The 14,763-nt window shown below is 44.7% G+C and overlaps 1 protein-coding gene across 4 annotated transcripts in view; it reads left to right on the plus strand.

Annotated features, from left to right (window-relative positions):
• The window catches only part of UTP4 (UTP4 small subunit processome component), a 37,588-nt gene extending 23,984 nt beyond the window's left edge, over window positions 1–13,604 (plus strand). For all 4 annotated transcript variants that reach the window (XM_032157755.2, XM_032157757.2, XM_032157752.2 and 1 more), the window contains 6 exons: window positions 291–447; window positions 3,879–3,985; window positions 6,886–6,981; window positions 9,643–9,828; window positions 11,372–11,482; window positions 13,404–13,604. In XM_032157755.2, coding sequence (XP_032013646.1) covers window positions 291–447; window positions 3,879–3,985; window positions 6,886–6,981; window positions 9,643–9,828; window positions 11,372–11,482; window positions 13,404–13,520 — 774 coding nt within the window. In that variant the 3' untranslated portion in view covers window positions 13,521–13,604. The remainder of the gene's footprint in view (window positions 1–290; window positions 448–3,878; window positions 3,986–6,885; window positions 6,982–9,642; window positions 9,829–11,371; window positions 11,483–13,403) is intronic.
• The last annotated feature ends 1,159 nt before the right edge of the window (window positions 13,605–14,763 follow it).

The raw sequence follows: 14,763 nt of genomic DNA on the forward strand, positions 1-14,763 counted from the left end.
TGTTCTTAGCGGGATAGGGTAATGCCCTACAGGCAATAAAATTAAAGCTTTTCTGTTTAGTGGTTTCACGTGTGACTTAGTTATTTCCTTGATAGAGAAGTGAATATTTACTAAAGAGATAAAAGGGGGATGTATAGGTTACTGGAGAGAAACCAGTGTTCTGTGCCCTGAGTCAGTTGGCTTACTTAGAGACAGGAAGCATTAATGTACCTTAAGCCTAGCTGTGATTGTTTCTGTTGGGCTGTAGGTCTCCCTTCTCTCACTGGCTGTTATTATTGGTTCACCCAAAGGTTTCCAAAATGCCAGCATTCCTTCGCTCTGCCCTTCAGATTTTGTTTTCTGAAGATTCAACAAAGCTCTTTGTAGCATCAAATCAAGGAGCTCTGCATATTGTTCAGCTGTCAGGAGGAAGCTTCAAGCACCTACATGCTTTCCAGCCTCAGTCAGGTGGGAATCTGGTAACTGGCCATGGGGAGACTTGTCCTGTCTAAGATGTAACTTTTTTGCTTTTAAGCCTCCATGTCGGGGGTTCCCTCATGTTCCTCCTACCCTGCAGATACACTCACTCACATGTTTGCAGTTTCAAGTAGGAGGAGATAGCTGGCAGATGAAGACTCTCGATGAGATCTGCAATGTTCTTCACACCTACTCTTTTCTCACTGGGTTTTTGATTCCTTATTTGGGGCCAGAGAAGTTTCATCATCCTTAGTTTGTTAGCAGAACAAGAAGAAAGTTAAAGTTATTTGCAATCGTGATACCCAGAAATAGCTACCATTAATATTTTGATATTTTCTAATATGTGTTTGTATGTAAGTATTTTGTGGGCATGTTGCCTTTTTTGGTTGTTTGTTTATAAAAAGGTATAATCATAGATCGCTGCCACTTCGACCTCTCGGGCTCAGGTTATCTTTCCCATCTCAGCATCCTGAGTAGCTGGGACTACAGATGCCCACCATTATGCCCGGCTAATTTTTTAATTTTTTTTGTAGAGACGGGGTCTCATTATGTTGACAAAGTTGGTCTTGAACTCCTGGGGTCAAGTGATCTTCCCCTTCTGCCCTCCCAGCTGAGATTATAGGCATGAGCCACTGTGCCTGGCCCAAAAGTATTCTTATACATACAGTTTAATTATCTGTGTTCATTTAATGTTCCTGAGAATTTTTCTGTTTTCCTTGAGAATGTGAGTATTAATGAACAAGTGTGGCTATGTAGCTAGCTATGGCTGTTAAGGACTTAGACTCAGTTTCCAGATTAATTAAGCTAGTAGTTGTTTGGATACTTCCTATGAGCCTTTCCCCTCTCCCTTGTCCTGGATTTTAGCTGCTGCTTCACTGTCATTTACACTCCCATCAGCCTGGAAAGTCAACTTTTTTTTTTTTTTTTTGAGACAGCCTCACTCTGTTGCCGAGGCTGGAGTGCAGTGGTGCGATCATGGCTCACTGCAGCCTCACCCTCCCCAGGCTCAGATAATCCTTCCACCTCAGCCTCCCAAGTACACAGGAGTATACATACCACCACACCCAGCTAAGTTTTGTATTTTTGTAGAGAAAGGGTTTCACTGTGTTGCCCATCCTGGTCTTGAACTCCTGGGCTCAAGCAATCCTCCTGCCTCGGCCTCCCAAAGTGCTAGGATTACAGGTGTGAGTCACCATGCCTAGTGAAAGTCAGCTCTTTTATCCTCAACTCTCACTGTTCATAAGCTGATCCAGAAGCCTATAGGAGAAGAAACCCACAAGTTAGGGGTCAGATAAATCAAACTGACTATTTATTATCTATATATGTTTTTATTACAAAACTTAGGCTGTTTATCTTATATCTAGCACTCCTTGAGATTCGGCTCTGCATTATGTATATGACTTTATTTTTTCCACTTCTCTCATCTCACTTCCCCTTGTAGTCAAGCTGGTTTCTTCACAGCTCTCAAACCTGCATATTCTAGTCCTCGTCACTTAACTTGCACTGTTCCCCATCCTTTTTTCCTCATCCCCACCCATCCTTTGGCAGCTGGGTTACGCTTGTTATAAAGCCATGTTATCGTTTGGGGGCGTTACATGCAGCACGCATTTTGGCATAGAGCATCACTGTCCAATTTTTATCCCACACTAGTTGTCGTGTTGCCAGATTGGTTTAAAGTCTCTAGATGACAAAGATGGCTCAGACGTGCCCATCCTCCCTTAGTGCTAAATATATAGCAGGTACCCAATAAATTAAAGATATGCTTCGTCTATTGAACTTGCTGTTTGTCCATAACTTTCTTTTTTTTATTAATTTATTTATTTTTGAGACAGAATTTCAAAAGACAGAGTTTCTTGTCGCCCAGGCTGGAGTGCGTTGGTGCCATCTCGGCTCACTGCAACCTTTGCCTCCCAGGTTCAAGTGATTCTCCTGCCTCAGCCTCCCGAGTAGCTGGGATTACAGGCACCCACAACCACACCCAGCTAATTTTTTTTTGTACTCTTAGTAGAGATGGGGTTTCACCATCTTGGCCAGGCTGGTCTTGAACTCCTGACCTCAGGTGATCCACCTACCTCCGCCTCCCAAAGTGCTGGGATTACAGGTGTGAGCTACCGCACCTGGCCTGTCCATAATTTTGATTTTTTTTTTTTTTTTTTTTTTGAGACGGAGTCTTGCTCTATCACCCAGGCTGGAGTGCAGTGGCGCGATCTCGGCTCACTGCAAGTTCTGCCTCCTGGGTTCACGCCATTCTCCTGCCTCAGCCTCTCTGAGTAGCTGGGACTACAGGCGCCCGCCACCACGCCCGGCTAATTTTTTTTGGTATTTTTAGTAGAGAGGGGGTTTCACCGTGGTCTCGATCTCCTGACCTCGTGATCCACCCGCCTCGGCCTCCCAAAGTGCTGGGATTACAAGCGTGAGCCACCGCGCCCGGCCCATAATTTTGATTTAAAAAAAAATTTGGGGCCAGGCACAGTGGCTCACGCCTGTAATCCCAACACTTTGGGAGGCTGAGGTGGGCAGATCATAAGGTCAAGAGATCGAGACCATGCTGGCCAACATGGTGAAACCCCCATCTCTACTAAATATACAAAAATTATCTGGGTGTGGTGGTGCACGCCTGTAGTCCCAGCTACTTGGGAGGCTGAGGCAGGAGAATGGCTTGAACCTGAGAGGCAGAGGTTGCAGTGAGCTGAAATTGCACCACTGCACTCCAGCCTGACAACAGAGTGAGACTCCGTCTAAAAAACAAAAAAAAAAAAGAAAGAGGCCAGGCGTGGTGGCTCACTCCTGTAATCCCAGCACTTTGAGCACTTTGGGAGGCCAAGGTGGGAGGATCATCTGAGGTCAGGAGTTCAAGACCAGCCCAGCCAACATGGTGAAACCCCGTCTCTACTAAAAATACAAAAATTAGCCAGGCATGGTGGTGGGCGCCTGTAACCCCAGCTACTCAGGAGGCTGAGGCGGGTGAATCACTTGAATTTGGGAGCTGGAGGTTGGCGTGAGCGGAGATCCGCTGCTGCACTCCAGCCCGGGTGACAGAGCTAGACTCCATCTCAAAAAAAAAAACAAAACAAAAAAAAAACCATTTGGTAGGAAAGGAGTTTGTAACAATTAAAGTGTATGTTTTAGTGGCAGATGCTGCCATCATTCTCTATTCCTATAGTAAGCAATGTCTTAGGCCTGAGGAAGTAATAACTTCTGTTTTATCTCTCTGGACCTTCTTTACAGGCGGGATGGCTAAATAAGTAGATGAAAAAAGTAGAAACATTAACATCTAGAAGTAATTTGCACAGTGATCAGCAAATTATCCTGGCAGTGATTTAAAACTCTGAGGGTCTCCTTGGCTTTTGCCATCATCTCCAGGGCAGGGCTGGCTGTGGACACTGTGTGAATTCAGAGATGTAACTGTTTTGTCCTCACAGGAACAGTGGAGGCCATGTGTCTTTTGGCAGTCAGTCCAGATGGGAATTGGCTAGCTGCATCAGGTACCAGTGCTGGAGTCCATGTCTACAATGTAAAACAGCTAAAGGTGAGCATAGGGTTTCATGGCAGCAGTTTGAATGATTGTACAGGAGCCAGTTCACCCTGCAGTTACAAGATTCAAGGCAGATTGGCATGACCTGGAAATTTATTAGACTTTTTTTTTTTTTTTTTTTTTGAGACGAAGTCTTTCTGTCACCCAGGCTAGAGTAGAGTGGCGCGATCTCCGCTCACTGCAAGCTCCGCCTCTCGGGTTCAAATGACTCTCCTGTCTCAGCCTCCTGAGTAGCTGGGATTACAGGTGTGTGCCGCCACCCCCAGCTAATTTTTGTATTTTAATAGAGACGGGGTTTCACCGTGTTGCTTAGGCTGATCCTGAACTCCTGAGCTCAGGCAATCCGCCCAGCTCGGCCTCCCAAAGTGCTAGGGTTATAGGCATGAGCCACCGCGCCTGGCCAGACTTTTTTCTTTTTAACCAATAATTTTTCCAGGTTTGGAATCCTGTTTTATTTTTATGGAACCCAGAAGCTATACTGTGTAACATTAAAAGCAGCTAATGGAAACAGTGAAACCCATTCATACCTGGAAATTTGAAATTAATGATTTGTGGGTGATGTAAACACATCCAGGTTCTTTCTGTATTTTCGGGAGGAAAATTCTGATATACACAGACAAACGGTTGCAGATAATAAGAGTTCCTTTCATGGCTTGCCTTGTAATCTCAAGGCAAACATAATCAAAACTTCGAAAAAAGAATACTGGGAAAACATTCTTCACTAATCAGTAATGATGCTGTCAGTCATAAATTGAGTCATTAGTGATCCCTTACAAGTCCTCATCTTCATTATAAGAATCAAATTCGAACTACCCAAAACTTGAAATAAGCATTAAAAGTGTATAGAAGAACATCAAACTGCAACACTTAATGGGTTTACCTGTTAACTGTATAGTGTAACCTTTGTTGCATTATGGTAGGAGCATGTACTGAGCACTTGTCTTTGAGCCTTGCCTGGCATTTAAAGAGTGTTTGTGTGTAGCATGCACATGCTTTGCAGTCGTACATAAAAATCCATGCCTAGGCATTAATTTCTTTTAAACTTAGTGTAGACCTGTAGACTCCCTATGCAATGACACATTTATAAGCAGTTTGTACAGATGGATTTACTCAGAGGGAAAGGCTTTACTCTCAGTTCTCCACAAATGCTGTTAGTTTTGTAAGCGGTTAAATATGCTTTTTATTTTTTTGAGACAGGGTTTCACTCTGTCACCCAGACTGAGTGCAGTGGCGCAGTCACAGCTCACTGCAGCCTTGACCTCTTGGCTCAAGTGATCCTCCCACCTCAGTGTCCTGAGTAGCTGGGACTACAGGCGAGTCCCACCACACCTAGCTAATCTTTTTTTTTTTTTTAGTAGAGATGAGGTCTTGCTATGTTGCCCAGGCTGGTCTTGAACTCCTGGACTCAAGCATTCCTCCCGCCCTGGCCCTTCCGAAGTGCTGTAGTTACAGGTGTGAGCCACTGCGCCCAGCCAATAGGCTTTTTTTTTTTTTTTTTTTTTTTTTTTTTTTTGAGACAGAGTGTTGCACTGTTGCCCAGGCTGGAGTGTGGTGGCACAGTCTCTGCTCACTGCAACCTCTGCCTCCTAGTTTCAAGTGATTCTCCTGCCTCAGCCTCCTGAGTAGCTGGGATTATAGGCGCACGCCACCACTCTCGGCTGATTTTTTTTATTTTTGGTGGAAATGGGGTTTCACCAAGTTGGCCAGGCTGGTCTCGAACTCCTGACCTCGTGATCCACCTGCCTTGGCCTCCCAAAGTGCTGGGATTATAGGCATGAGCCACGCGCCAGGCCAACCAATAGGCTTTTTTTTTTTTTTTTTTTGAGATGGAGTCTCTCTCTGTCGCCCAGGCTGGAGTGCAGTGGCGCAATCTCGGCTCACTGCAAGCTCCGCCTCCCAGGTTCATGCCACTCTCCTGCCTCAGCTTGTCCGAGTAGCTGGGACTACAGGCGCCTGCCACCACGCCCGGCTAATTTTTTTTGTATTTTTAGTAGAGACGGGGTTTCACCGTGGTCTCGATCTCCTGACCTCGTGATCCGCCCGCCTCGGCCTCCCAAAGTGCTGGGATTACAAGCGTGAGCCACCACGCCCAGCCCGCAATAGGCATTTTTTTAAGAAAATGAGGACTGGTGCGATGGCTTACGCCTGTAATCCTGGCACTTTGGGAGGCCGAGGTGGGTGGATCACAAGGTCAGGAGTTCAAGACCAGCCTTGCCGACATAGTGAGCCCCCGTTTCTACTAAAAATACAAAAATTAAGCCAGGTGCGGTGGTTCACGCCTGTAATCCCAACACTTTGGGAGACCGAGGTGGGTGGATCACCTGAGGTCAGGAGTTTGAGACCAGCCTGGCCAACATGGTGAAACTCTGTCTCTACTAAAAATACAAAAATTAGCCGGGCATGGTGGCGGGCGCCTGTAACCCCAGCTACTCAGGAGACTGAGGCAGGAGAATCACTTGAAACCAGAAGGTGGAGGTTGCAGTGAGCCAAGATCATGCCATTGCACTCTAGCCTGAGAGAAAGAGTGGAACTCCATCTCAAAAAAAAAATACAAAAAATTAGCCGGGTGTGGTGGTACGCGCCTGTAATCCCGGCTACTTGAGAGGCTGAGGCAGGAGAATCACTTGAACCCGGGAGGCGGAGGTTGCAGTGAGCTAATTATCGCTCCACTGCACTCCAGCCTGGGTGACAAGAGCGAAACTCCATCTCAAAAAAAAAAAGAAAAAAGAAATGAAAGTTCCTTGGTTGGGGAAATGCCTGAAATTTATGGAACTTCCCTAGAACCCTTTTGAATTATGAGGAGCACTATTTAAACCCCCGACCTAGACCATTCAATCTTTGCTGCGGAAAAGTGTCACTTAGAGTTGCCCCTTGTGTGTGTTATTCGTTCCCAGCTTCACTGCACGGTGCCTGCTTACAATTTCCCAGTGACTGCTATGGCTGTTGCCCCCGATACCAACAACCTTGTCATTGCTCATTCGGACCAGCAGGTAAGGGAGATTCCAGTGCTTTCTAATCCCTTCCTGCTGGATAGTAACCTAGAAGCTGGAATATTGGGCAGTTGCGGGGAGCTTTTTTTTTGAAGGTGTTGGAGGATATAAGGTAGTTTTCTCCTGTGTGAAGTAAAGCTTTGTTTCCTGTCTGGGCTCATCATAGGCCAGCAGTATGCATTGGTTTGATGGGATGCAATTTAAATGGAGAAGCACTAAGATTCTAGAGTAAAGAATCACAAGAGGGAGGAGGAATTTTGAAGTACTCATTTTCCTGATTATTTTAGAGGAGAGATGAAATGGGCTTGGGTATTAAACTGGATATGGGTTGGAATAAGATTTTGAGAGTTGAAAGTGACTAAAAGATTGTATCATTCACCTTTACCCTTCCAATGAGGAAATCAAGCCCTAATAAGATCAGATACGTAATCTCAGCCAAAATTAGAACCTAATCTACTTTTTTCTATACCAGTTTGTAAGGAGATTGTGATTATAAGGAGATCTTTAAAAAAAAAAAAAAAAAACCTGGGCTGCAGAATATATTAGGAAGTTATCAATAATTATATTAGGAAGTTATCAATAATTCATCTGTAAAATTGGAGATGTTAATATCTACTTCACTGTTGGGAAGATTAAATGTAATCCAGGAAGCACATTTAAGTAGCCTGCTAGGCAAATGATGCTTACTGCTTTGATGGTCGGGGTTTTTTTTTTTTTTTTTTTTTGAGACGGAGTCTCGCTCTGTCACCCGGGCTGGAGTGCAGTGGCGCGATCTCCGCTCACTGCAAGCTCCGCCTCCCGGGTTCATGTCATCCTCCTGCCTCAGCCTCCCGAGTAGCTGGGACTATAGGAGCCTGCCACCACGCCTGGCTAATTTTTTGTATTTTTGGTAGAGACGGGGTTTCACCGTGTTAGCTAGGATGGTCTCGATCTCCTGACCTTGTGATCCGCCCACCTCGGCCTCCCAAAGTGCTGGGATTACAGGCTTGAGCCACCGCGCTTGGCCGATGGTCAGTTTTTACACTCACACATGCACACACACTGTCCAAAAAGTGAAATCTCTCAGTTTTATAGATTTGAGTCCTTGACCAAAGACTGAAAGAGTAGTGAAGCCACACATCTTTGCCTTTGTCACACATAATGATAATTTCCCCCACGACACCTTTTACTGGCACTTAGTCCCTTAAGTGCTTCTGAAAGTAAAACTGATGGGAAGTTTTTTATATCTGTTAGATTAGCAAAGATCAAAGACTTGATAATATACAGTGTTCTGAAGGTATAGGGAAACAGTACTCTCATACATTGTGTAAATTATCCTAACCCTTTTGGAGGACATTTTGGCAATACCTTAAAAATTTTAAAGTCCACATGGTCTTTGACTTAGAAATTTCAGTTCTAATCATTCTTTTTATATATATGTGTGTGTATATATATATCTATAGATATATATGTGTGTGATATATGTGTGTATATATCTATAGATATATGTGTGTATATATATCTATAGATATATGTGTGTATATATCTATAGATATATGTGTGTGTGTATATATATCTATCGATATATGTGTGTGTGTATATATCTCTATAGATATATATGTGTGTGTATATATCTCTATCGATATATATGTGTGTATATATCTCTATCGATATATATGTGTGTATATATCTCTATAGGTATATGTGTGTATATATATCTATAGGTATATATGTGTGTATATATCTATAGGTATATATGTGTATATATATCTATAGGTATATATGTGTGTATATATATCTATAGGTATATATGTGTGTGTATATATATCTATAGGTATATATGTGTGTGTATATATATCTATAGGTATATGTGTGTGTATATATATCTATAGGTATATATGTGTGTGTATATATATCTATAGATATATGTGTGTGTATATATAGATATATGTGTGTGTATATATATCTATAGATATATATATGCTTTTAGCTGTGCAAAAAGACTTATACAGAGACAGTTCATTGCAGCTTTGTTTGTAGTAGACAAAGATATGAAACAAGCTAATGTCCATTAAGCAGAGTGGATAAGTAAATCATGATACATGGATAAAATGAGTGGACTATTCTGTGTTTCAGAATGGGCATGACTGATATATATGTGTATTAATGTGGGTCAGTCTCCATGATATAACACTGAGCAAGAAAAGCAAAATACAGAACACTGTATTATGTAAATAAAATAGCTCTGAAAAGATGGGCTGGGCGCGGTGGCTCACGCTTGTAATCTCAGCACTTTGGGAGGCCGAGGCAGGCAGATCACGAGGTCAGGAGATTGAGACTCTCCTGGCTAACACGGTGAAACCCCGTCTCTACTAAAAATACAAAAAATTAGCCGGGCATACTCGTGGGCGCCTATAGTCCCAGCTACTTGGGAGGCTGAGGCAGGAGAATGGCTTGAACCCGGGAGGCGGAGCTTGCAGTGAGCGGAGATCACACCACTATACTCCAGCCTGTGGGACAGAGCGAGACTCCATCTCAAAAAAAAAAAAAAAAAGTGTTGGGAGAGCATAGAATGAATATAATATAGTTGAAAGTTTGTATAGATACTTTCTGGTTAGGAATGAGAATGCCCTTCTGGTCTGAGTACCAGCCTGCATTTCTCTGTGTCATGTCCTTCCTCAGGTATTTGAGTACAGCATCCCAGACAAACAGTATACAGATTGGAGCCGGACTGTCCAGAAGCAGGGCTTTCACCACCTTTGGCTCCAAAGGGATACTCCTATCACACACATCAGTTTTCATCCCAAGAGACCGATGCACATCCTTCTCCATGATGCCTACATGTTCTGCATCATTGACAAGTCATTGGTGAGTTCTTCACTGCTACCTCCGAAATATTCTTCTGAATCTTAAAGTTCTAAAAGCAACAAGTACAATAAGGTAAGAGGACGGAGACTCAGAATAAAGGTAGCTAGTAAATCAGAATAAAGGTAGCTAGTACGTTTCTTGGAGGAGAGGGGCTTTTGTTTTACCGATTCCCTGGTTTGTGTTTTCACAGTTCTTCGGGAGTCTCTCAGGGAAGGGGCTGGCCTTTGTGTACTGGCTTTTGCTGATTTGACTATTTCTCTACCTTGCGAGTAAGCACATAAATCTTACATAGAAAAGTGATTAGGCCAGTATTCAGAAGGTGACCCTCATCAGGAAGTATCATTGATTTGGCTAACTTGCTTTCAACTGTGAACTCCGAGGTATCTGAATAACTTGGTTTCATTAAAGGAGGTACAGGCTGAGGTTTTGACCTCTGTGCCCCTTGGCTGAAGCTACTGAAAAGCTGTCTGCAGGCTTGAGGAACTGGTCTTAACATCTTCGAAAAACCCTGCTAGGAAAGTTCTTCATGGCTGTGATTTAGATGAGATACGAGCATTTTCTTCAGTTCTAGATTCCGTCCCTTTTGCCAGCTGCTGTTTTGATTCACCCTGAATTTATATGGCTTTTCTGGGCAGGTGCTTTGTTTCCTAGGAGCATTGTGGCCATGCCTGTCCTGTACTTTGGGCTTAAATGACAACCATCACACGGTGTTTTGGTGTGTTTGTGAAGGTGGGGGTGGAAGAAACATGGGGGAAAGCAGCAGATGGCTCTATAGGAGGTGTGCACGGGGATGTGTCACTGGAATCATCTCGTGGGCCCTGCGACCTCTGGGTGTGGGAAGCAGAGCTGGCTGACAAGTGCCTTCTGCAAGATGAGTGATACAGGAAGGGCCCCTCCCACTCTCTTGCCTCTTTGTAATTGAGCCCAGATCATTTTTTCCAAAGCACTGGCTTTAAGTTCATCGCTTCCTTATAGTAGGCATAGCTATTTCCCAGGAAGTCAGAGACAAAATATCATTTCTTTGGCCAGAGGCCACCTCGAGGTGTCAGTGACATCAGCAGGGGTGGTTTGTGTTGAGGTTTAGCCTGGGGAGAACTTCAGTCACTTGTCCAGTCTGTGATCTGGTTAGGGGAGAGTCTAGAAAGCACAGAGCCTGTGTGGGCTGAGCTCCTGCACTTGCCAGTTTGTTCCTTTCTGACAAAGTGTTACTGATGAGACAGGCCAGAAGCCCCAGAAGGGCCCTTTGATCTTGCTGCCTGGAGTAACAAGCTCTCTTTGCCTCATACTCCCACCCTCTGCAGTGTGGCTGCAAGAGTAGCTTCAGCTCTTTCTCCCTCTCCTTTTCTTCCTTTTTTCCCCCCATGTTTTTCTGAATAGAGGTATCATGGCTACAGCTGTTTTCCTGAATTAACGAATGTCAGGGAGGTACTGAATATATATGATGGTTAGAAGATGATGTTGGGCTCAAAATGCACTACGGATCTTTGGTCTGCAGAAGCCCAATAAAAGTAACAATTTAAACAATGTGTCTTTGTTTTTTTAGCCCCTTCCAAATGACAAAACCTTACTCTACAATCCATTTCCTCCCACGAATGAATCAGATGTCGTCCGGAGGCGCACAGCTCATGCTTTTAAAATTTCTAAGATATATAAGGTAAAACATCTTGTGTTGTTATTCTGGATAGTTGGTTCCTTTGTGATATCAAAATGTAATAAACTCCACAATCGGAAGATAAGAGCACCTTCAGTTTCCATGCAGAGAACCTGGCTTGTGGGAGACAAGTCACCTTTTTGAGGCTGGCTGTCCCTTGTATATGTTTTATTGTTCTTGCCTGAGTAGGTTAGAGGCAGGCACATCATACTTAACCAAAATGAAATGCATAAGTAGTGAGAAATGTTGGCGCTGAGGGTAGAGTCTTTGTTGGCGTGAGAGCTGGCTTTAAATTGTACTTGTTGGAGTGTTCCATAGGATAAATGTCAAGCAGGCTGGGCTTGGTAGCTCATACCTGTAATCCCAGCAGTTTGGGAGGCCAAGGCAGGTGGATCTCCTCAGCCCAGGAGTTCAAGACCAGCCTGGGCACCATGGTAAAACCCCATCAATATTAACCAAAAAAAAAAAAGCAGAGTTCTGTAAATTACTCAAATGTGATTAGCTTCTTGATGCATTTGTAACTTGCCAGTTGTCAGTTGCCTTAGGCTGGGTATGGTGATTCATGCCTGTAATCTCAGTACTTTAGGAGGCTGAGGCTGGAGTTCAAGACCAGTCTGGGCAACATAGCGAGACCCTGTCTCTACAAAAAAAAAAAAAAAAAATACAAAAATAAGCTGGGTGTGGTCGAGCATGCCTGTAGTCCCAGCTGCTCAAGAGGCTGAGATGGGAGGATAGCTTGTGCTCAGGAGTTCAAGGCTGCAGTGAGTATGATTGCACCACTGCACTCCAGCCTGGGTGACATCGAGATTCTGTCTTAACAAAAAAGAACTTAGGCTTTGAAGTCCTTGCTTAACACTGATTCTTGAGATAGAAGAAGCATAGATTTTCTGTCCAGAGAAATGTAAAAAATCCTGCTGAGACCTTTTATGAGTGAACTTAGTTAAAAGCTCCCAATCTTGGCCAGGTGCGGTGGCTCACGCCTGTAATCCCAGCACTTTGGGAGGCCGAAGTGGGCGGATCACGAGTTCAGGAGATTGAGACCATCTTGGCTAACACGATGAAACCCTGTCTCTACTAAAAATACAAAAAATTAGCCGGGCATGGTGGCGGGCGCTTGTAGTCCCAGCTACCCGGGAGACTGAGGGAGGAGAATGGCATGAACCCGGGAGGCGGAGCTTGCAGTGAGCCGAGATTGTGCCACTGTACTCCAGCCTGGGCAGCAGAGCCAGACTCCGTCTCAAAAAAAAAGCTCCCAATCTTAAGCCAGGCGCAGCAGTGCACACCTACCTATTGTCCCAGCTACTCAGGAGACTGAGGCAGGATGATTGCCCAGGAGTTCATGGCTTCAGTGCGTGTTGATCATGTCTATGAATGACCACTGCTCTCCTGCCTGGGCAACATAGCAAGACCCCCATCTCTAAAAAATAAAAAAAATAAAAAAAAGCTTTTATGCATTCCAACTATTTTGAGTCCCAGGGCAGGAAAGTTTGTCAAGAAATTTAAATCATTTGAGCCTTGAACTAGGCTAACCTTTTAGCCTAGATGGTGTCTACCTAGAGTCAGTTCGTTCAGGACTAGCCCTGGATCCTTTTTTTTTTTTTTTTTTGAGACGGAGTCTCGCTTTTTCACCCAGGCTGGAGTGCAGTGGCTCAATCTTGGCTCACTGCAAGCTCCGCCTCCCAGGTTCATGCCATTCTCCTGCCTCAGCCTCTCCAAGTAGCTGGGACTACAGGCGCCCGCCACCACGCCCAGCTAATTTTTTGTATTTTTAGTAGAGACCGGGTTTCACCATGGTCTCAATCTCCTGACCTTGTGATCCGCCCGCCTCGGCCTCCCAAAGTGCTGGGATTACAAGCGTGAGCCACCACGCCCGGCCTAGCCCTGGATCCTAAGTCCTGATAGAATAATTATCATCCCTCTGCAGCCTCTACTCTTCATGGATCTTTTGGATGAAAGAACACTCGTGGCAGTAGAACGGCCTCTGGATGACATCATTGCTCAGCTCCCACCACCCATTAAAAAGAAGAAATTTGGAACCTAAAACAGGGCACTGTCTGTGTCCTTCTGTGAACTGTCTACCCTGTTGCTTTTCACAAATCATGGTAATAAAACAAGTTATTCTTGACGACTAGTCATTATAAATGTTTTCTTCCAAAATAATGGACAGTCATTTCCCTTCATTGAATGAAAATGAATGGAAATTCCAAATGGGGTATTTGTATTTGGGATAATGTGCTGAGTAGCCACAAACTCATCTAATGTTGATTGAGTCCTGCTTATTCTGTAGGCCACAATCTCAGAAGAAAAGATATTTGCGTTCTGTTCCCTATTACATGCCTAAGGCTTCAGAGAGCTGATAGCCTTCACTTCCTGCCAGCCCCCAGCCTGTGCAACTGCGTGGGAATCTGCCCATCCTCGCCTTGGAGGGCAGAGGACCGTAATTACTTACCCAGGATAGCCTGACCACTAATAACCATAATCAGCCTTAGAGTTCAAGGAAGAATTTCAACTCCAGCATTATAAGGGAGTGCTCCATCTAAAAAATAGATGCCTTTGACCTTTGGCAGTCAGCCGTTAATTTTATTTAAAAGGAAAAAAAGCTTGGGCTGGATGCGGTGGCTCACGCTTGTAATCCCAGCACTTTGGGAGGCCGAAGCGGGCGGATCACGAGGTCAGGAGATCGAGACCACGGTGAAACCCCGTCTCTACTAAAAAAATACAAAAAATTAGCCGGACGTGGTGGTGGGCGCCTGTAGTCCCAGCTACTCGGAGAGGCTGAGGCAGGAGAATGGCGTGAACCTGGGAGGCGGAGCTTGCAGTGAGCCGAGATCGCACCACCGCACTCCAGCCTGGGTGACAGAGCGAGACTCCGTCTCAAAAAAAAAAAAGCTTGGATTATCAGTCCCATTTACTGCCTTTTTACCTGTTATATGCTGGTTTCAAAAGGTATGGAAGGGCCAGGCATGGTGGCTCATGCCTGTATTCCCAGCATTTTAGGAGGCCGAGGTGGGAGCATCACTTGAGTCCAGAGACCAACCTGGGCAACATAGGGAGACCCTATCTCTAAAGAAACACAATATGAGGCTGGGCACGGTGGCTCACGCCTGTAATCCCAGCACTTTGGGCGGCCGAGGCGGGCGGATCACGAGGTCAGGAGATCGAGACCATCCTGGTTAACATGGTGAAACCCCGTCTCTACTAAAAATACAAAAAATTGGCCGGGCGAGGTGGCGGGCGCCTGTAGTCCCAGCTACTTGGGAGGCTGAGGCAGGAGAATGGTGTGA

The sequence above is a fragment of the Hylobates moloch genome, unplaced genomic scaffold (assembly GCF_009828535.3).
Source record: "Hylobates moloch isolate HMO894 unplaced genomic scaffold, HMol_V3 SCAFFOLD_6, whole genome shotgun sequence".
NCBI classification, from domain to species: Eukaryota; Metazoa; Chordata; class Mammalia; order Primates; family Hylobatidae; genus Hylobates; species Hylobates moloch.